General features: G+C 42.0%; 2 protein-coding genes across 3 annotated transcripts in view; one reads left to right on the forward strand and one right to left on the reverse strand.

The window, feature by feature from the left end:
- The window catches only part of LPP (LIM domain containing preferred translocation partner in lipoma), a 667,656-nt gene that overhangs the window by 310,333 nt on the left and 335,425 nt on the right, over positions 1-21,898 (forward strand). For both annotated transcript variants that reach the window (XM_034999808.1, XM_034999809.1), the window contains exon 6: positions 12,030-12,152. In XM_034999808.1, the coding sequence (XP_034855699.1) occupies positions 12,030-12,152 (123 nt within the window). The remainder of the gene's footprint in view (positions 1-12,029; positions 12,153-21,898) is intronic.
- Positions 16,370-17,461, reverse strand: LOC118006935 (microtubule-associated protein RP/EB family member 1-like). Its single transcript, XM_034999810.1, has one exon. The coding sequence runs from the start codon at positions 17,398-17,400 to the stop codon at positions 16,594-16,596; it is 807 nt and encodes a 268-aa protein (XP_034855701.1). The 5' UTR covers positions 17,401-17,461; the 3' UTR covers positions 16,370-16,593.

Consider the following 21,898-nt stretch of genomic DNA (forward strand, 5'->3'; position numbering starts at 1 on the left):
TTGAGCGGGAGGACTGGGACCAGGGAGCATTGACTATTCAGGTCACCCTGTCCCATCATTATCACTTGGGCTCTTTGACCAACAGCAATTCACTTAAGCTCTCTGGTCCTTTGTTTCCTTTTTTGGTACAACGTGGCATTGTAATAGATGCTAGCCAAGATTCTTCCTGTCTCCAATGTCTGTGAATGTAAGTGTCTCCACCCATTCTGGCATCTCTCTTCTAGGAATTTCTGTAGCTCTGATTTGCACCCGTGTGTCAGTATTTTATTCTGAACTGGCTTGAGGATGACTCTCCTTCCCTCATTTTCTTGATCTTGTCCCAGCAGTGAACTGGAAATCCTTGGGGTGTGCCTCTGCTCCTGTCTTCTGTAAAGTTTCCTCAACTGGAAGATGGGACAAGAGTAATTTTCTCCTTATATCGTAGGCTCTTAAGAACAACAGTTGAACTACTGTATGAACTACTGCTTGGAGAAGATGTTTCCCAGTATAGGATGTTCAGATTCTAGTCCTGTTTCAGCCCCTTCACTAAATTATTATCTCAGACACCTAAATCACTTCTTTGGGGGCACTTTTATTATATTTAAATGAAAATGTTGGCATAGCTCCTCAAATCTCCCTTCCAGTTCTAATACTTCATAAGCCTGAGTTACCTTTTTCATGCTAATCATCTATAATCTATTCACACTTTGCCCATACATCCTTTATCCGCAAGTCGTGATTGATGGTGCTTAGCACATAGAATCAGAACCACAAATGTATAAGAGAATGTTTCTCTCCTTCTCCACTTGGATGGCGTGCCCCTTTGTGTTATCGCTCTGGCTATCTGACATGGAATGCTTCACGTGGGAACTGAATACTTTCCTTGGTTTTGAGGGGTCATGAAAGGATTCAAGGAAAAAGGTTGGAGGATGATGAGCCAATAGATAATGTTAACATCAAATTTCTAAGTATTCACACATTTGCTTTTGGTTAATTCTATTATGTGATGGAGGAATGTGAGAATGTGGCTTCTGATATTTATCGTGTCTTAACTCATTGATCCCATAGTATCAAAATACAAAAGAAGAAAACCATCTTCCGTAAGGTTTTAAAGTAAAATCAATAACAAAAATATCTGGCATGGCCTGTTTTCTACTGCATATTTTCTATGGTGAGGACCAACAATATTTTAGTCTGTCTATTTAATTCACAGGTTCAAATGATTTTTTGTTCTCCCCCAGCCACACCTCAAATTAATGTTTCCTTAATGGAAAATCAAACTGTTTCTTTTTTCTCTGCCTTTTAAAACTTGTATTATTTTTTACTAATTGTATTATGCAAAGCATTTCTGGGAAAGTTTTCATGGTCCCAGATGACTTTATGGATACCTTTATAAATATTTCAATGGGATGTACAGCCTACCTGGTCCTTTACAGATATTGGTTGGGTTTTTGTTTTTGTTTTTGTTTACAAATTAAAGGTTTATGGTAACTATGCATTGAGTACATTAGCTGGTGCCATTTTCCTGCCAGCGTTGGGTCACTCCGTGTCTCTGTCACATTTTGGTACTTCCGCGGTATTTCAAATTTTTCATTATTATTATATTTGTTACGGTGATCTGCAACCAGTGATCTTTGGTGCCCCTGTTATTTTGGGGTACCATGAACCACGCTCATAGAAGATGACAGACTTAATTCATACATGTGTGTATTCTGACTGCTCCACAGACTGATTGTCCCCCCGTCTCTCTCCCTCTCCTTGGGCCTCCTTATTCCCTGAGACTCAATAATATTGAAATTAGTCCAGTTAGCAAGCCTACAATGACCTCTAACTGTTCAGGGGAAAGGAAATGTTGCACGTCTTTCATCTTAAACCAAAAGCTAGAAATGATTAAGCTTAATGAGGAAGGCATGTTGAAAGCCAAGCTAGGCTGAAAGCTAGGCCTCTTGTACCAGTTAGCCAAGTTGTGAATGCAATAAAGTGAAGCACAATAAAATTCTCGAATAAAATTAAGAGTGCTACTCCAGTGAAAATGTGAATGATAAGAAAGCAAAACAGGCTTATGGCTGATGTGGAGAAAAACTCAATGGTCTGGTTAGAAGATCAAACCAGCCACAACATTCCCTTAAGCCAAGGCCTCATCCAGAGCAAAGCCCCAACTTCATTCAGTTCTGTGAAGGCTGAGAGAGATAAGGAAGCTGCAGAAGAAAAGTTTGAAGGTAGCAGTGGTTGGATCATGAGATTTAAGGAAAGAAGCCATTTCCAGAACATAAAAATACAAGGTGAAGCACCAAATGCTGATACAGAAGCCACAGCAAGTTATCCAGAAGATCTAGCTCCCATAATTCATGAAGGTGGCTACACTTTACAATAGATTTTCAGTGTTGGCAAAACAGCCTTCTTTAGGGAGAAGATGCCATCTATAACTTTCATAGCTAGAGAGGAGTCAATGCCTGGCTTCAAAACTTCAAAAGCTGACTCTCTTGTTAGGAGCTCATGCAGCTGGTGACTTTAAACTGAAGCCAGTGCTCACTTACCATTTTGAAAATGGTAGGGCCCATAAGAATTATGCAAAAGCTACTCTGCTTATGCTCTATAAATGGAACAGCAAAGCCTGGATGGTAGTACATCTGTTTACAACATGGTTTACTGAACATTTTTTTTTTTTTTAAGATTTTATTTATTTATTTGAGACAGAGAGAATGAGAGAGACAGAGAGCACATGAGAGGGGGGAGGGTCAGAGGGAGAAGCAGACTCCCTGCCGAGCAGGGAGCCCGATGCGGGACTCGATCCAGGGACTCCAGGATCATGACCTGAGCCGAAGGCAGTCGCTTAACCAACTGAGCCACCCAGGCGCCCCTTACTGAACATTTTAAGCGCACCATAGAGATTTACTGCCCGGGTGGGGGGGAAAAAAAAAAAAGATTCCTTTCAGAATGTGACTGCCCACTGACAATGCACCTGGTCACCCAAGAGCTCTGATGGAAATGGACAATGAGTTTAATGATTGTTTAAGAGAAAACATGTCCTGGGGCTACAGCTACCGTAGGCGGTAATTCCTTTGGGCAGAGTTAACTGAAAACCTTCTGGAAAGGATTCACCGTTCTAGATGCCTATAAGTACATTTGTGATTCACAGGAAGAGCTCGAAATATCAACATCAATAAGAAATTTGGAAGAAGTTGATTCCAGCACTCATGGATGACTTGGAGGGGTTCGAGACTTCAGTGGAGAAACTGCAGGTGTGGGGGAAACCACAAGAGAACTGAACGACAAGAAGAGCCCGAAGATGGGACTGGATTGCTGGGATCTCACGATAAACTTGAGTGCATGAGGAGTTGCTTCTCACGGAGGAGTGGAGAAAGTGGTTGCTTGAGATGGAATCCACTCCTGGTGAAGATGCAGTGAAGACTGTTGAAATGACAGCAAGGGATTTAGAATATTACATATACTTAGTTGATAAAGCAGCAGTGGGGATTGAGAGGGTTGACCTCCAGTTCTGAAAGAAGTTCTGTGGGTAAAATGCTATCAGACAGCATCACCTGCTACGGACAAATTGTTCATGAAGAGAAGATTCTATCAATGCAGTCAACTCTGTTGTTACCTGATTTTAAGACATCACCAGCGATCCCCCGCCTTCAGCGCACCACCGCCCTGAGCAGCCAGCAGCATGGAACACGACCCTCCGACCCTCCGCCAGCTAAAAGAGACTGACTTGCTCAAAGCTCAGATGATGGTTAGCATTTTTTTAACAACTAAGGATTTTTTTAGTTAAGGTGTATACACTAGTTTCTTTTTAGACAATGCTATTGCACACTTAATAGACTACAATACAGTGTAAACGCGACTCTTGTATTCACTGGGAAACCAAAAACTTCTTTTGGCTTGCTTTATTGTGCTGTTTGCTTTATTGTGGTGGTCTGGAACCAAACCCCCAATATCTGAGGTCTGCTGTGCCTCCTTTTTACACACACACACACACACACACACACGAGTGTAGAAAAGGCAGCTCGGTATAGTGTTTGCTAAACTGCGTCTGTAGGCTGACTGGCAAGGTGGCTCTTAAGGATCCGGTTCATTCATTTGTAGCTTGCCTAGAACATCTGCCGCAGTGATTTTTCAACTATCTTGTGTAGCAGTGCTTCAGGGGCATTACTGGAGGCAATGGGGAGGCCCCCCTGGGTGGAACCCCAGACTTCCCCTGCTATACTTGAGCCAGAGCTGCTCTGTTTTTATCTGTGTAAGTGATGGGGTTCTGTGTATAATTTCATCTTCAGCAGAGGGTTCATCTGCTTTAAAAAGATGTGGCAAGTGTTTATTTTACTGTCAAATAATCTGATGGTGGTTATTACGATTTGCATTTTATTGATGGATAGATAATACATTTTTCCATGTGATTATATAGCTATTCTCATGCAAATTGATCTTTATTTTAATTGTAAGGAGCTACTTTAAGAATATTATTTTTATTTCATGAGAGTAGAATTCAGTAGCAATAATTCAATGAGTAAGTAAATACAGTGAAAAGTACATTTTTTTGGTATTTTGTTGTTTTTGCTTTCTCACATGCATAGAGCCGTGAGAAATGAGGCTGCTCATGTGTACTCAGGCAGAGACCACTTTACCATGCCCCTGCTCTTACTTACTGAGTTAGCTTAAACTCTGAAGTGGCCTGTGTCGGGTGGGTTTAGACCTGGTTGCAAGTGGGCAACAACGATCATGACGGGCCAGTTGTGAAATGTCATTATAGACCCAATGAGAGAATTGAAAAAAAGTAAAAGAGGACCTGGAAGGCTGATGCCCCTCATTTTATAGAGGAAAAAGTTGAGTTTTAGGAAGGGAAAATCAGTCCTTATGGTGTCATAGGTAGACCTGGCTTCCCGCTGTCGTCCTTTGAGTGAGTGGGTCTTGGGCTGGCTGCCTCAGTCGGGCTGACAGGAGAATGGAGACCCCACAGAGTATCTCCATGTATAGGAGTTTATCTCAAGAATCCATGTGGGTGGGATCTGGCAGAAGAAGGCTCAGGGCTAGGGCCATCTCTCTTTGCTTTTCATTCCTCTTCCCTCCCTCCCACTCCTCCCTCTTTGATCCTCTGCCTCTCCATTATTGGCATGTCCCTTATTCCCCACCTGCCCCTAGTAATTGGCTTCTTAACTCCCTGTGTGTTTTGACTATTAGTAAGTAGCCATGACCATGATCTTCTTGGCTTATCATGACCACAGTTCATCCTCATGGTGGTTTTGTGACATGTGTCTTCGCTCAAATTTAGAAGGGAAGGAGGTTTATTAGCCTTGCTCATCTTTTTGTCATTGGCCAAAGGTTAGGTTCACCAGCCTGTTTGTGGACTTTTGGTCAGGTGACCAGCCTTGCTTCTGTGGGTCACAGCGTTTTGAAGCGGAGTTACATGATCCAGAATATGGATCTTTTGGCACCAAGGTTTAGTGGCAGGACTGTTTCCTTTAAAGAGAGGTGGGTTGGCCAAACATTATCAACTTTGGGTGTGTTTGTACTGAAAAGTATGAGATGATACGGAATGTGAAGGAAAAAAATTGAGGTATGGATCAGGTCTAGTGTTTAGGTTTTTTCTTGATGTTTTTGCTTCAGGTATACGAGACCCATGGAAAACTCTCATTGTCTCCTATTGTTACCCTATTGTTTCTTCAATGCCATGTTCCCCATTGCCAAGCTGTTATTTTCTTTTGAATCATAAAAATGTTGTCTGTATTTTGAACGCAACAGAGTTTGCCCCAAAGATAGCTTTTTGTGGCACTTATCACCACTGCCCTTAACTTTGGGGCAGATGAATCTTTTTAGATGCTAAAGAGACTGGAGTTTTAGACTAGTTTAGCACATTAGAAAAGTTGAATAGCCACTGGATAATAAGCTTCTTAGGGAAGGGGATTGCTTTAGTTTTTAAATCTCTTGTCTCTTCCGTATGGTTTTACAAAGGGTCTCAAAGAACATAGTGCATTTGATATTACTAGGCAGATATGAAAGTAACATTATCCAGTAGACTATAAACTCCTTGAGGTTAGGGATCAAGCCTGCATGCTACTTAGCACAAACCTTTCATAGAGCAGCATGGGAGAGCCATTTGCACAAACCAATGGGTGAGAGTTACCCTATGACTATTGGCTATCACACAGAATTAGACAAAGGAGAGCCAGTTATCAAGTCATTAGGTTATCAGTAATGTCTTTTTGGAGGAGAATACATTTGATAAGGTGGATGGGTTTCAGAAAGTAAGCCTTTCAGCTAAATGAGTGGGAAGGAGAGTACACAGCCATGAATTAAAGCATTTCTTTCCCCCTCTTCCAGCATTTTGGGTCTCTTCAATAAAGTGACATTTTTATTAGATAAAATAGGTCATATTTTCTGTAATTGTCACTACTGCATGCTGCCTGTCGACTCAACATTATCAGAATCAGTGTGATAAGGGGACTTGCATTATTATATAGCATGGGGGATGGTAAGAAGCAGTGTTTCTTACTGTTTCCATTTTATTTTTATCCAGATCTTTCTTACCCATTATTTGGATTGTCTCTTGGTATTTTCAAGGCCTCCCCCTGCCCCCCCCCACAGAATTACCCTTTTAAGTGTTCATTGTGTTAGAAATCTACTTAGAGCAGTGGTTCTCAAAGTGTAGTCCTTAGACCTACATGTCGGCATCGATTCAGAACTTGTTAGAAATGTAAATTCTTGGGCCTCACTGAAGATACACAGAATCCAGAACACTGGGGGTTGGATCCAGGAATCTGTGTTTCAACAAGCTCTCCAAGTGGTTCTACAACAGACCACAGTTTGAGAACCCCTGATCTAGAATTGGGTTCTTTACAGTTCATTCCTAGCACCATCATGAGTTAAGAAGTGCAGGAGCCTCATCTAATGGAAGCTCCAGCAGCTGGGTTTACTTTGAATCAAAATACTTTTAAAACTTACATACTCACTAGGACTGTGTCAGCCAAAGCATTTATTTTGAGACTGTGGTCAAGGTAATAGTTGAGTAGCTAATGTTTATTGACTACTTAAGATGTGAGCAGTGGTGGGCACATAGGAACTCATTTAATCCTTAGAACAGCAGCATGAGGAACTGAGGCCCAGAGAGCTTAGGTAGACTGCTTAATGTCACCAAACTGGAAGGTGGCAGCTGCACATGTCTAACCCCTACAAGGCTGACTCCAGAGGCTTTGCTGTTACTCTTTGTGTGGCGGGGGATTTAATCAAAATGATCACAAAGAAATTCATTGATCATATTCTTGGCTTCGCTAAAGATAGAGATGATCAATGATAGATACTTAGTTTTGTTGTTTATAGACCGTATGGCTTTTTTTGTATCCCTTTTGTTATCACCGGCCGTGTTTGTTTTTTCATTAACCTTAGAAATAAGGGCATAATGAACTTCACTGACCATAAAAGAAAATAAATTAAGTGAAATCCATGCTGTATTATTAATACTTAATTCCACTGAAAAGAAAATCAAATTTGCATGTGACAGAATGTACTGGTTTGTGTCCCTAGCCTTCTAGGGTTTCCTGAGATGAGATAGTTTTATATTTCTCAGCTATCTGGGAAATGTTTTTTTCCAAGGAATTACAAAAGGAAGCCCAAGCTTAGGTCCTATTGGGATTCCCTTGGTGTTACACATGGGGTCTGCTCAAGTTCCCTGAGCTTTGGGAAGCATGGTTTAAATATCATAGATTTAGTACCTCTAACATCAAGTTTTCTCTCTGATGATTTGGGTTCTTTCTCAGGTGTGCTTTTGAGCAGTCACATAAAAATCTTAGCTCTTCAAATCCCCCTTCTGTGATGTGTCATTGTGATTGCTTGGCCAGCTCAAAGATTCTGGACATTGCTGAGGATGAGGTCAGGCCCATGCATGGTTTGAGTGTGATACTGGACATGGGCTCTAATTCTAGGAAGTAAACTTCCTAGGGCAGACAGTGGTTCTTAATTAATTAGACCATTGCCCTTGATCCTTTGTTTCTCTTAACAGCCTGATTAGGAACTCTGTTTTTAACAATGTTGATTTGATCAGGCAGTTCCTGATGTTTTTTCATAGCAGAGGACTTTGCAGTTTGTCTTGTTCCCCTACCTCAGAATGGAAATGAATACTTAACAAATAACTTGTTATTATGCTAAGCAGAATGCACTTATTTCCATTCATTAATAATGAACCTTTTCCCCATTTTGCAGCCACTAATGCAGTAATCAGTCCAGGCAAGGACCATCTATGGATGCTAAAACCTTTGGGGGAAAGGTTTTGATGAGCAGAATAGCAGAGTTTTAAAGTGTCACCTCACAGATAATTTATTGATTTAAAAGGGAAGAGAGCAACTTTTACAGTGAAGAAATCTGGTGGACCCCACCTTAATCAAGTCATCAAATTTGATATCACTAAACCAAGCCAAACTGTCATCCTGAGCTTCCTGATGTGATGCGGTGGGAAGGACACAGCATCATGCACATAATATTCTTGTCCAGCTTGTTTTAATCCAACTCTAATCATCAGACAAAGCAAGATTGTTGAACTTTTTCTAAGATACCTGGCCTGAATTCTTTTGTCATGGAAGACAAAAATTGGCAGGGGGCGCAGAGGGGTGAGACTAAAAGACATGTCATCTCAACGTGTGATCTTTGACTGGATTCTGGATGGAAAGTAATAACAATAAATAAAAGGGCATTACTGAGATTGCTGGTGAATGTGAGCATGTGTGCGCATTAGAAAATTCCACACCCGGGTGCCTGGGTGGCTCAGATGGTTAAAGCGTCTGCCTTCGGCTCAGGTCATGATCCCAGCGTCCTGGGATCGAATCCCGCATCGGGCTCCCTGCTCCTTGGGAGCCTGCTTCTCCCTCTGCCTCTCTCTCTCTCTCTCTCTCTGTCTCTCATGAATAAATAAATAAAATCTTAAAAAAAAAAAAATTCCATACCCACGAGCACCTGAATGGCTCAGTCTGTTGAGCGTCCAGCTCTTGATCTCAGCTCAGGTTTTGATCTCAGGGTCATGAATTCAAGTCCCATGTTGGGCTCAGCGTGGAATCTACTTAAAAAAAAAAATTCCATACCTGTGTTACATGTCCAGATATGATCATGGTACAAGGAGTTCTTAGGAGATGTAAGCTGAAGTATATGGAGGGGAAGTTTCTGCAACTTCTTTCAAATGGTTTAGCTACAATAACAAATGAACAAATAAATGTATTTGTTACAAGAGAGAGAGTGTGAGAGCAAGTAAGTATGGCAGAGTGTTGGCCTTGTGACAGACTGTTGGCTATTGATAAATCTGGGGGAAACGTACGTGGGTACCTTTCCTGTGAATTTAATTTTTTTTTTAGATAAAGACCTTTGGGTATAAAGAATGAATAAATACAAGTGAATACTCTTTCATAACTCAATACTGTCCCTCCTTGTCTATTACCTGTAGTTCGTGGATAAGCAGTGTGTGGGCAAAAACGTCACCCATTTCAAGTCAGACTCTTAGAGATAGGCTTCCATGCTATACACTTTGGTTCTGGGCTCTGCTTTAAAGTCTATTCTTACATCTTTGCAATGGGGATGTCATCACCCTATAATTCTGCTAGTGGCGCGAAGAATTATGATTTTCCAAGTTATAATAAGCCCCAATTGTGGTTTGGTGAGGTTTTGTCACACACATTTTTATTGAATGAATGAAAATAAAGATCTTACAGAACATAATATTCTGTGGATGGCTAACTCATGGGGGTTTTATAGCTGTTAGCGAGCGAAAAGGCACAGTCACTGGACTCCATTGGTATCCAGCCTCTTGTCCTCTTTTCCCACCTGCACACCCCAGCCACTGCTCCGGCACCCACCCCTGCACGGGTGTAACCTGGGAGCACTCCGCCTCAGCTCCAATACCTGTCTCTCACTTTCTGCCGTGATGCTTTTCTGCCACCATTCTACTTCTTGGCATGGGTATGGGGGTTTATGACCCGTGGCAACCCTAAACCTGTGGAGAAATGGAGCCTGAGGATAAGTATTCTCTTCTTTCATCCCTTAGGGGGGGAGATCTGAGGCATGCTTCTCAGGGCTCCTCCGAGCTCCCCCGCCAGCAGAGTGGGCCTTGAGCAGGTGATCGTAAGGCTGCAATGATAGGAAGTTAGGAAGACATGTTGCTAAGTGTGTGCCATTCTGTGAGTTCGTTGTAAGACAGTTGCGTCTGGGATCTAACATACAGTATTTTTTTTTTTTAAAGATTTTATTTATTTATTTGAGACAGAGAGAAGAGAGATCACATGAGAGGGGTGAGGGTCAAAGGGAGAAGCAGGCTCCCTGCTGAGCAGGGAGCCCGATGCGGGACTCGATCCCGGGACTCCAGGATCATGACCTGAGCCGAAAGCAGTCGCTTAACCAACTGAGCCACCCAGGCGCCCTAACATACAGTATTGAGAGTAGCAGGACAGTTCCTGCATCTACAGGTTCTGTAGAGGAGAGACCAGGAGGATCACAAGTGGAGGACGTGGCAGGACTTCCATCATTTGAACTGAGGCATAAAATAGAGATGCAACAGAGAGAAAGAAACCTGTTCTAATCTATGATGGGGATTGAAATATGGCAGCAGAGCTCTCACCAGAAGGCCAGACAGGGCAGCAAGGGTCTGGGGTTCTTCGTGCAATATCCCACAGCACTAGGCGGGCACCTGCTGAATTACGTCAACCTCATAGGAGAAACTAAAAATGGGGAGTAGTCCCAATTTGGTGGGAAGAGAGGATAAGGAGGCTGGATACCAACTGAATGAAGCCTTACATGTACAGGCTCGTTAAGCACTATAATTACTTGTTTCGTTGTATAGCTCAGGATGATTCTGTGACTTTTGAGTCTCTGTGGTTAGATACCCATCAGTACTTAGAGCATGGACAGTTGATGTACTTTCTACTGCAGTTAAGTACAGATGTTGAAGACCTGATTAAATTCTGTCTCTTTACTGATACCCCAAGGGGACACTTAATGAATGATGCTCCCTTTAAGAAGAAGAATAATTAACAATAGCTATATTATTCATATTAATTTATAGTTACTGGTTACTATAATTAATGCTATTTAAGAAAATGATCATAATTATAGCACTTTACAATTTACAAAGTATTTTCCCATCCATTTTCTTATCTGAATCTTGTAACATCCCTCTGGCTTAGGTAGGGCAGGTGAGGGGGAGGAAACTATGGCCCAGAGAAGAATTTAACCAATCCCCCGCTCTTACCAGTGTGTTATGCAGTGATGCTATGGAAATACACATAGGAGAATCAGATTCACACAGTTCTCAGTTGCCTTCCCAAACACCAGTGTCCCGTCTTTCCATATTGTACCAGGACCCATTCCCCAAGCCCGCTCACGATCCCTGGGAATGCCCTTGTGGCAGTGTCTTCCCCTCTACTCACCCTCTGTGCTTCTGAGTGCAGGTGGAGGGCGGTGCTTGTGATAACAGGGGGCATTGACAGGTGAAGTCCATAGATCTCCAGTTTCATGATCGATGACCGCCACCACATGCTTCCTCTGCAGCCCCTTGGCCAGAACTCTGAGCAGACCCATTCTAGTGCACTTTGAAGGTCCATTGCTTGGAATGCACTGTGTCTATCTCTCAGACACATCTAATACCCAACTTAGCCTGCCGATTCCTCTTCCTAGACCGTCAGTCTCCTGCCCATGCCCCTTCCTGCTGCAACTCAGATGCTCCAATTCTGTGTGATGGTTTCTGAACACAAAGAACTTGTAATATCTCCCCAGCTGGATCTGCTCCTTCAGCATAGGGATGGAGACATTTATTTCCTTTTACTTGTAAATTCGTTTAAAAAAAAAAAAAGCCTCTAATGAGTGTGATTTTAGGCAAATCACATCATATCTTTCAGTTTTCTTATTTGTCAAAACAGGATAATTCTACTTCAGATTTTGTAAAAGCTAAAATAAGTGAAGTGCAGAAAAGCTTGGACCAAGCCACACTATAACTTGAGAGGTTTGCACTCAGACTGATATCACTAGACACTGGAGATGTTTTTTTTGGGGGGTGGGTAACACGTCTCTGTTGCTTTCAACAGGGAAATCCTGGAGGCAAGACCCTTGAGGAGAGACGTTCTAGCCTGGATGCCGAGATAGACTCGCTGACCAGTATCTTGGCAGACCTTGAGTGCAGCTCTCCTTACAAGCCTCGACCCCCACAGGTAAGAGCCTTCTGTAAACATGTCCACACTGCCGGCCACCGGAGTCCACAGCGACCTGAGAGAACAGGCTGTGGCTTGTTGCCCTTCCATTCGTTTTTGACCTTCTCAGAGTCAGTGTTCTACATTGTATTTTTTTTTTTTTTTAATATCATCGTATGTTAGTTGACAGAAACTTCTTCAATTGAATTTACGAGTATTTTTTTTAAAGGAACGCAAGAGTATTATACAGAAATGTTGTGAAAATTAAATCTGCTCTTATTCTATTGCCCTGTACTTTTTCTGGCTTTCCCTATGAGGGGTGTTTTGTTTTATGCGTATAGTCTGCACAAACATACTTTAGCATGGCTAGGTTCAAGTTAAGGGGAGGGCTACATCTTCTGTGAAGAAACCCTTTCTGCTGGCTCTGGAGGTGGCTTCTATTTGATGGTGGCTGATGGTTACTGACAGTAATGCTCTGAGATTCATGTCCCTTTTCTTTGGAGTTCCTTCCCTGTCTCAGATTCCCCGGGGGGGATTTCTACGTTGAGGAGCTTGACCACTTCTTTCAGTTTTCTTGTCAAAGGTTGTGGATAGCTTATACTCGCATCAACACTTTGGAAATACAGATAGTTCTCCCCATCTCACCAGAGTTAGTGATAGCTACTAGGATCTGTATTCTAAGTGCAAACGGAGCCTTGTCAGTAGCTCTTCCATGCACTCCTTTGCTCACTTTGGAGATTGGCTGTTTCTCTGCTCCTCGGTGTCCGCAGAAGCTGATCCTCCACTGCTGTGGGTCATCGTGTCTCTCTCGGGTCTCGAGAAGGCAATGGCAGAACTACTTGAGGGCTTCTGAGTCCTCAGAAGACAGCGAGCAGAGCTCTAGGTGCAGACATGGGACTGGTACTGTCATCAGTGTTGTTTGACTCGTGTGATGTTTGCTTGACCACATGACGGTGCACACGGCACTCTGAGCCTCACTCTGGTTCTTGAACAACAGCTCCTGTATTCACAGTGGATTCTTTCACAAGCTAAAAGCCAGTCCTGCTTCTCCTCTGTCAGTCATTTCCACACGTAAGATGGCAGTGCTTTCCTCATTGGACATATTCCCATTACCTTTTCTAGACACATCATGGGGCCGTCAGCCATGTGGGGGCACAAGGCAGAACAAGAGAGCTTGGTGGTTCCTCAGCCATCTTGGCTCCACCAGCCCTACCAATGGTGAAAATGCATTTCATTTCAGTCAACATGCCCTGAGCAGCAGGCATGGAGCAGGCACTCTGGTCTTTGGAGGGAACTGTTGGGAGAAGGAAAGGGAGAAAAAGAACCAAGCTGCCATCTTCTAAGAGCCCATGATTTTAGAAGTCGTACTCCAGAAGATATGGTAGAAGCACATGAATGTGGCAGGCTCTGAGGTTTATCAGAGAACCTTCATGTTCAGCTGAAGGGAGGGGGGCCTTGCAGTTTTGGGGGCCAGAAGGGAGAACAGCCTGAGCTGGAAAGCAGGAAGGTCCAGGTTGTGTTCAGGGAACTGCAGCTGGGTAGTTGCAGAGAAGGCCACTGAAGGCTTGAAGTCTGCTCTAGGACCAGAAGGTTCCCTACCGAGAGCCTGTGGACACATTTGAAGGCCAGATTAACATTCTGGCCTGTCGTTTATAAAGATAATGGGGAATAGTTGAAGGTTCTCAAGCAGGGGAAAATTACAATACATTCTAGAAAAAAACAAAAACAAAAACATAGGAACAAGACCAACTCTGGAAAAATCCAGGAGGATGAGCCCAAGTCTGAGAATTATTCTTCAACAAGCCTTGCTTACTTCATCGCTCCTGGCCATTGTTTGATGTTAAACATTTTTCGTATTCCACCCAACACATACCTCAAGCCCAGTTTCTCAGGAGAGCGAGACCACTGACTTTACAGCTGGGCTCACCTGTCTTATGCTCAAATACTTCTATGCCCCACCACACTGACCCACCCTTTTTTAATGGGGCTTTTCTCTAGTCTTTTTTTTTTTTTTTTAATCTCCTAAATTCTTTTTTTTTTAAGATTTTATTTTATTTTATTTTATTTTATTTATTTATTTGAGACAGAGAATGAGAGACAGAGAGCATGAGGGGGAGGAGGGTCAGAGGGAGAAGCAGACTCCCTGCCGAGCAGGGAGCCCGATGCGGGACTCCATCCCGGGACTCCAGGATCATGACCTGAGCCGAAGGCAATCGCTTAACCAACTGAGCCACCCAGGCGCCCTTAATCTCCTAAATTCTTATACTGTAGTTTATACTGGGGAGGTTCTGCTTAGAGCTTTTTACTTAATATAGCTTTCCTTTTTTAAGGCTATGTCTCTGCATGTCTCCCATAAATCACTGCATTTTAATGGGTTATTCAGCAGCTACATTTTTGTGTGAGCCATCATACTGTGCACACAAACTCATAATCACTGATATTTGGACAGGACTTTACTGATGGTAAAGCACTTTCACATATATTCTCACTTGACTCACATATAGGTGCCTCAACTCTGAGACACAGAGTGTATGCTTAGTTTGTGGCTGAGGAAACAAAGATGTGGCAGGTAAGTGACATGGCTCAGCAGGACATGTGACTATAGTGTGGGCATAACTGGACTTTGACTTTTTTGTGTGTTTGGTTTTAAGTTCTAGAACAAGGTTGAGGATGCCAGGATTTTTTTTTTTTTTTTTTTTTTTTTTACCAATGACAACTCAATGAAATCAGTCATGTGAGTAACAGTATCGCTGAAGTATGGCTTTCTCATAAAAAATAAAACACTTAGAAGGTTTAAAAAGCTAGTAATGGTAACCCTTAGATAGAAGAAGTTGAGGATTAGGAGAAAATCTACTTTCAATATGCCTATTCCGTTCAGAAATTAAAGAGTGATCCTTTCTAACTTTTTTTTTATTTTTCTGATTTAGGAAAGCAGGGGTTAATTGGGAGAGCTATCTCATTCTTCTGAATTATCTTCACTCTGGTAGAACTGAATTAGATGTGTTAGTATTTATTGGTTAACATAATTATATGCTGTGAGAACAATAATCACACACTTAAAATATTAAAAAAATATGTGCCAACAGAAGATGATATTTGCAGGAGACTGTGTTGTGTTGTAATTAAAAGGTACTCAGAAAGTCCTAGAAATGTAGACTATTAATGCCCAACTTTGATGTTTCCATTTTTGATACAAAGCAAATTACAAAATCCGTTGAGTCACCTGAATACTTAAAGTAGGCTAGTAGGTCTATGATTTCTCATTATTTAAGCATGTGTTGTATGCTTACCCAAGCCCACCTCTGAATCACCTTTTTAGGCTGCTTTGACTCATGGATCTAAGGGAAAATGATGAGATATGTGGAGTATTTGCAGAGGGAGAGGTCCAAAGGAGCTCTATAACTTTAAAAAATGTCTGAGCTATTAAAAATATATTTTATGGGGCATTTTCTTCCTTGTTCCAAGGGAATACTTTGTGCTCTCAGATTTCCCAACTTTAGTCCTGTGTGCTTATTTATCCATTTTTTAATTTGGGAAATTTGGCTTAATTCTACGTATTCGTTCACTCCTAGCATTTATTGAGATCCCACTGTGGATTAGGCATTGGAAATACGAAGATCAGCATCAATATGTCCTTGCTCTAGAGTAATTTCTAGTCTTACAGAAGAGACAGGCACATAAACAATTCAAAAGGACACCAAAGAAGCACTTCCCTGTGCTACCTGAAGTTATCATGTGACTCACCAGATGTTGAAATTGTTGAAAAGTCAAAAATAGGAATATCAGCATTATACTTCATACCTTTCTAGGGAAGTATCAGGGCAGACTTCATGGAGCGGGGAGAATTTGAGTTTACTTGGCTGCACATGTCATGGGAAGGACATGAAATTCAAGGTACCAGAAAAACAGGAATGAGGAAATCAAGGAATGTTGAAAGTGAATGCCTTGTTTGAGGATGAGTTAGGTTCCTTGTGACATACAGGATATGTGGAATGCAAAGGGGAATGGCAGAAGGAGAAATCACCTGTTCTTTTTTTTTTTTTTTTTATTCTTGAGGCATTTATTTATTAAAACGTTCTCTGTCAAGATTTCACATTAGCTTAAAATTCAAATCAGTCTTTACATTTCTCTACTGAGGTTTCCACCTCAGAGTATCACATAAAAACACCTTCTCCAGCAATCAGTGTTACCAGCGTCCACACGGTGAGCCCCATGGTCAGCCTCTTTGTTTCCTAGGTGACCCAACTAGATGTTAATACTGCTCTGCTACAGGGTAAAAGCTCCTAACTCAAACTCATTGGAAAAGGGGTGAAACTTCTGCAAAGTGCACTTTAAGAAGAGGTACTGTTTGCTCATGAAAAGAAACCAGTGAGTTCTCTAAGAATAATAAAAGGGGGTATTTTACAGTTAAGCACAAGATTTGGAGTGAAGAATTCGGATGTTGCTCTGCTGGTCCAGGCCATTAATACTCTTCTTGTTCCTCCTGTGGGCCCCCTTCATCAGGTATCACAAAGCCTTCATCTGTGGCATACAGAATGTCCACGATCCTCTGCAATACTGGGTTGTTTTCCCCCTCGTTCTCCTGGCAAATCAATTCAATGTTCCTTAGCTTTCCAAAGTAGAAATCTCTTTCTTTCTCCAAGTCTTCGACGGTAAGTTTCAATACGTTGACCTCCTGCATCAATTCAGCTGCTTCGTCATCCCCGTTGCCCACACCAGGATTCTTTCGCACCACCCCCGGGCCAGCCTTAGGGGTTGCAGTAGTTCTGTGTGTTGCAATGGGCCTCTGTGGAGCTGCACTGCTAGAGCTGAGAGGTTTCTTCGGTTTGTTCAGAGCTGGAGCAACAAGGGAGGGAGCCACTGCAGTTTCTTGACCTTGTCTGGCAGCTACGGGGTCATAGTCTTTTCCATCATAGTTTGCATCAAAAAACTTCTTGAACCACTGAACAAATTCAAAATTGTCCTGAAACTTTCCTTTTACTAATTTGTCCACAGGAATTATTTTGTCAACACCCATTCTCTTAAAACCTGCTTGTAGTATTTTGAAGTTCTGGATGTATTCATGTTCTAGCTTAGCCTGGAATTTCACTTTCTTCAAGGCAATGGAGCCAGGGAACAGCATGTCCGTAAACTGACAGTAGGCAGCCCCTGAGCACAACTGTTCGATCTTCGTCAGATTCAGCTGCAGAGACTCATTGATCCAGGCCAGCATGTCATGTCGACTTAGGTTATCACTGGTGACTGATGTTGAATATACGTTCACTGCCATCTTCGGCTCTCAGCGGGACCGCGTCCACGGCCTGTGCCCGGCTTCGGTTCTGTCTTCGTCTTGTTCCTCACCTGTTCTTAATACCTAGGTTTCCCTCATGATGCCCAAGGACTCATAGTAAGAGGGGGAATGGGCAGTGTGTGTGTGTGTGTGTGTGTGTGTGTGTGTGTGTGTGTTTGTGGAGGGGTAGCAATAGTGCTTCTGGCTACAGTGGGATTGGGGGTAATTTTTTAAACAAATTTTATAATGTAAAAATATACATTTGTGACACTGCACAAAATGTGTGTATTAGGAAATAGTTTGAGAACAGCTGTGAGAAGGTCAGAGTTGGTTATGAGGCAATCACAGACCCAGTATGATCATAGAGTATCAGAGCTTAAGTGAGCTCTTGAGGTCATGTAGCCCCACACTCACTTTATAGAAGGAAAGTTTTTCCCCAGAAAGGGAAAGATTATTGTTCAATGAGGCTCAGTTAGAGACAAGATGAATGATTCTCTTTTTCCTGAACCATGCCGTAATGGTTCTCTGTGGATGATAACAACAACCAAGGGACAGTTTGGTTCTTTTTAGCATCTCAATTAGTTTATTCCACAGTGTCTCTCTTTTGTGGTACTTTCCCTAAAAATATGTCTTGGAAACATAACGAAGGAGGAGATAAAGAACATACCTCAAAGATAAACAGAAAATTTATGACCATATAGCATCTGTGAGTTGGTATATATCTAGACCTCACCCACTGAGCATCATTTCTTGGTAGAAGTGCAGCTGTGCTTGGGTTCAATTGCAATTCTGTCAATTTTTTAGAAGACGAAGGATAAATCATGAACTTCCTCTTTCTTTGTCTCTGCAGAGGCAGAGCTAGAGTGCTGGTCTTCTAATTCCTAGTACAAAGCTGCCTCTTCTTCCCACAAGGAATTGGGTAGCACTGGAGATGGTACCTGGGGATTTAGTAACTTTTGGATCAAGTCGCCTTTGAATTGATCAGATAGGATTTCACTATCCTCATTTATGCTAGTATGAAAATTTTAGAGAGATTTTGGGCATAAGGATAGGGCGGGACATAGTTTGAGAGCTGAGACTCCAAATTTGCCAAGAAGAAGACTACTTGTCTTCTCCGTTCCATGTGGTCTCCTCTCTAGGAAGAGCTTCATTTGCGGGAACTGTCACATCATCAGGCTGAGCTTCCTTTCGTTTCTGAAATGGGCATGGTGACTAGGATGAGCTCCCTTTTGCAGAGATGCAGTATTGTCCTAGAGCTACAAGAAATAACCTAAGGTTGACCTAAGCAACCAACCCGTTCACGCGATTTTTTCCATTTGGCGTTGGGATTGTTAGCTTGTGCCTGGAGCTTGCTTTAAAGCTTTGGGTCTTTGAAGACCTGGAGCACATCATTTCTGCATCTGTTTACCCTATAAATGACATATTTATCTCCTAATTTAAGGCATTTAAAAATGACTGTAACTTCTTCGTCTATTTGGAAACAGAGAACATGCATGCTGTTGGGTCACATGGACACATCTTTAACTGCAATCCCTGGGCTCCCACACTAAGTTCTTTTCATAGAGCAATAATCTGTGAGGCCAACTGAGAAAGTATTTCAGGTGTGTGCGTGTTGTAGGGAAGGCTTTTTATTAGGAATTCATGTGGCCCCAGGGCTTGGAGACCGTGTAATCAGGGTGGAGTCTGGTGGTGCCATGGATCTTCTGTTCTCTTGCGCTCCCTGTTCTAGCCTGCAAAAGCCATGAGCAGCTGCAGGGGAGATTAATTAGTAATTAAATTTTTAATATTTCATATTACTCAGTTCAACCCAAACTTGCAGGCCACTGGGGGATGAAAGCTGAGCCACACTGACACTCTGGTGGGATGCGGGCTATCCCTGCACGCGGGGACCTTGTTGGTTCCGTGTTGGGCTCCCTGAGAATTTGAGATAGGAGCTGGGTCTTATGCTGTTTGAGAAAAGGAATAGGTATGGACAGTGTTGTCTTCCTTTTCCTACATTCTCCCGGGAAAAACTTGGGAGCATGCTGTGATTTGCTAGGGAAAAGAAACACCAGAGTTGTCTATCTGAATTGTCTGTTTACTAATAGCTTTCTTTGAGAGCTATGGGAAAAGTTGAAACACTATAGAAACCTCATATATATGAGAGGAGCTGGAGTACAATAAAATAAAATGTGTGAAAATACCACTTGAGAAGAAAAACAGATCTTATTATTTGCATGGTCCGCATTGAGAAGATCTGGTTTATTTTGAATTAGTCTGTACCTGCTAGAAAACTTGAGCAGTTAAATAACAACATGATGGGGGTGGAGGAGTGGTTAGCTGACTCAGACCTGCATGCCAAGAGTTTGATGACGGGCAATTAATTTTTAGATTGTATATAATTGCACCTCAATAACATTTATACCTCCTCCTTTTTTTTTTTTTAGAAGGTGATGCTTCTGTTTGTGTCATATGTGACAAATAATAATAAAGTTAGCTTTTAATCTTTGTTTTGAGTGCCATGAAAATGTAACATTTTCAGAGTGGAAATTTAGGCCCAAAATATACCTCGGATTGCACCTCTACAAAACTTTGGCACAAAAATTTCATTTCACCTGCCCCAGGGTCAGAATGTGCTCCTGGTGTCTGGTGTAGTTTAGCTCCTAGCAGTGATGGGAGAGGGAGCCAAGTGGACCACTGCTGCTGAGCACCATGGGAAAGCCAGGCCTTCTAGAGCCTGGTGTAGTGGTGGGAGGGGGGGGGTCATCTCTGGTACCTTGGCCATGGTCCCTGGGATAGCCTTTAACTGATTTCTTTACCAGACCTGGATGAGTCCTTGGCTCAGAGGTGATTGTCTTACATGACACCGAACCTCTCAATCCAGGCCTTGGTTTAAAAAGAAACACACAAAGCTGGCTGTTGATTTTCTCCCATTTTCCGACAGCATCTTAGTGAAAATGATTAACTGTGTCCATGCAGAAGCACACATTGTATTTGCAAAATTAAAGAGCTTTCTTGTCAGGACTGGTTTCCCTATTTCTTTCCTCTTCTCCCACTGTTTAAATATCTATTTTGCAAGTAGCCTTGGTCTGAAACCCCAGGGTCCCCCCCCCACACACACCTTTTTTTTTTTTTCTTCAATTTAAAAGAAAATAAACAAGGGATGCCTGGGTGGCTCAGTCATTAAGCATTTGACTTCAGCTCAGGTCATGATCGCAGGGTCCTGGGATCGAGCCCGCATTGGGCTCCCTGCTCAGCGGGAAGCCTGCTTCTCCCTCTCCCGCTCCCCCTGCCTGTGTTCCCTCTCTTGCTGTGTTTCTCTCTGTCAAATAAATAAATAAAATGTTAAAAAAAAAAAAAAGAAACAACAAAATACAAATTCAGCTATATTTTTTACTTAAGATGATTAGACTTTACTGTGGCAAGTACATACTGAGTTTTAAGAGAAAAAGGTATACCTCAGAGAAGATACGGTCATTGTTTTGTCCATTTTATATGCTTCATAGCCAAACTAAAGTATAATGATGATAATGATGGTCTCTCTAGACAGAAGGTTGGAGGTGGTTAATAACCAATCCTACATATCACCATTTGTCAGGGTGAGTAACTGGTCTGTCCTCCACGCAAAATATCACATTGGCCTATAACTGCTAAAGTTCTTTTCACACCGTGGGAAAAACTACCAGGGAAGTCATGCATTGCCTTTCAGGGAATCTATTAATTACAAACATAAAACCATAGTTTGTTGTGTTTCTTAGTTTGAGCATATTTCCTTATAAAGTTCTAACCTGGAGTTTTATTGAAATAAAAGATTTGGGCACATACTTCTTTCTATTGAATCAGCAGGTATAGATTTCATTAGTAAGTACAGACAGGACCACTTGTGAATTTTGGAATTTGTCTCTCTGCTTTGGTCCCTCACCCAAATGTGCCCCTCAGTTACGCTGAGTTAAAGGCCGCAGAAGGGAATCGGATTGTGTTTTGCTGTACCGAATCACACATTGCTTAAATGGAAAGGAAGTCATCTTCCAACAGCACTCACAGAGTATAGCTTACTGAGACAAGATAATAAAGCTGGAACAGCAAAGAAACAATTGTGATAAATACCAGACTATGAAGTCCTTGAGACAAGATTATCTTTTGTTTCCTGGTACACGAGAGACAGACAAATTCATATTTACTGATCAAATGAGTAAATGTTGTCATCAAGTCCAGTAATGATGTAAGTAACCACACCTAGGAGAATCCAGTCTAGATTTGACATTGGGCTAGTGCATAGTAAAGGTACTGTTGCTTTCTGATTTTTACATAGTGGGCATGCATTTGCATCAATACAAAATAAGTACAACCGAGGCAAGTGAGTTTTGTTAAGGACAGCTTATTGATGGCTGCTGATTCAGCTAGCATTTCTAGCTTTATCCCCTGGATTTCATTTTAACACTTGAAGGCAGTGCACTTGGTTGAGAAGAGGATATTATCTTAGGTTATGATTCAATATACTACCATTCTCTTAGTATTG

Source organism: Mirounga leonina, unplaced genomic scaffold, assembly GCF_011800145.1.
Source record: "Mirounga leonina isolate KUSES-001 unplaced genomic scaffold, KU_Mleo_1.0 Mir_115, whole genome shotgun sequence".
NCBI lineage: Eukaryota > Metazoa > Chordata > Mammalia > Carnivora > Phocidae > Mirounga > Mirounga leonina.

Excerpts from the sequence above, each read along its gene's own strand:
- LOC118006935 (XM_034999810.1), bottom strand. The coding sequence starts at position 17,400 with ATGGCAGTGAACGTATATTCAACATCAGTCACCAGTGATAACCTAAGT.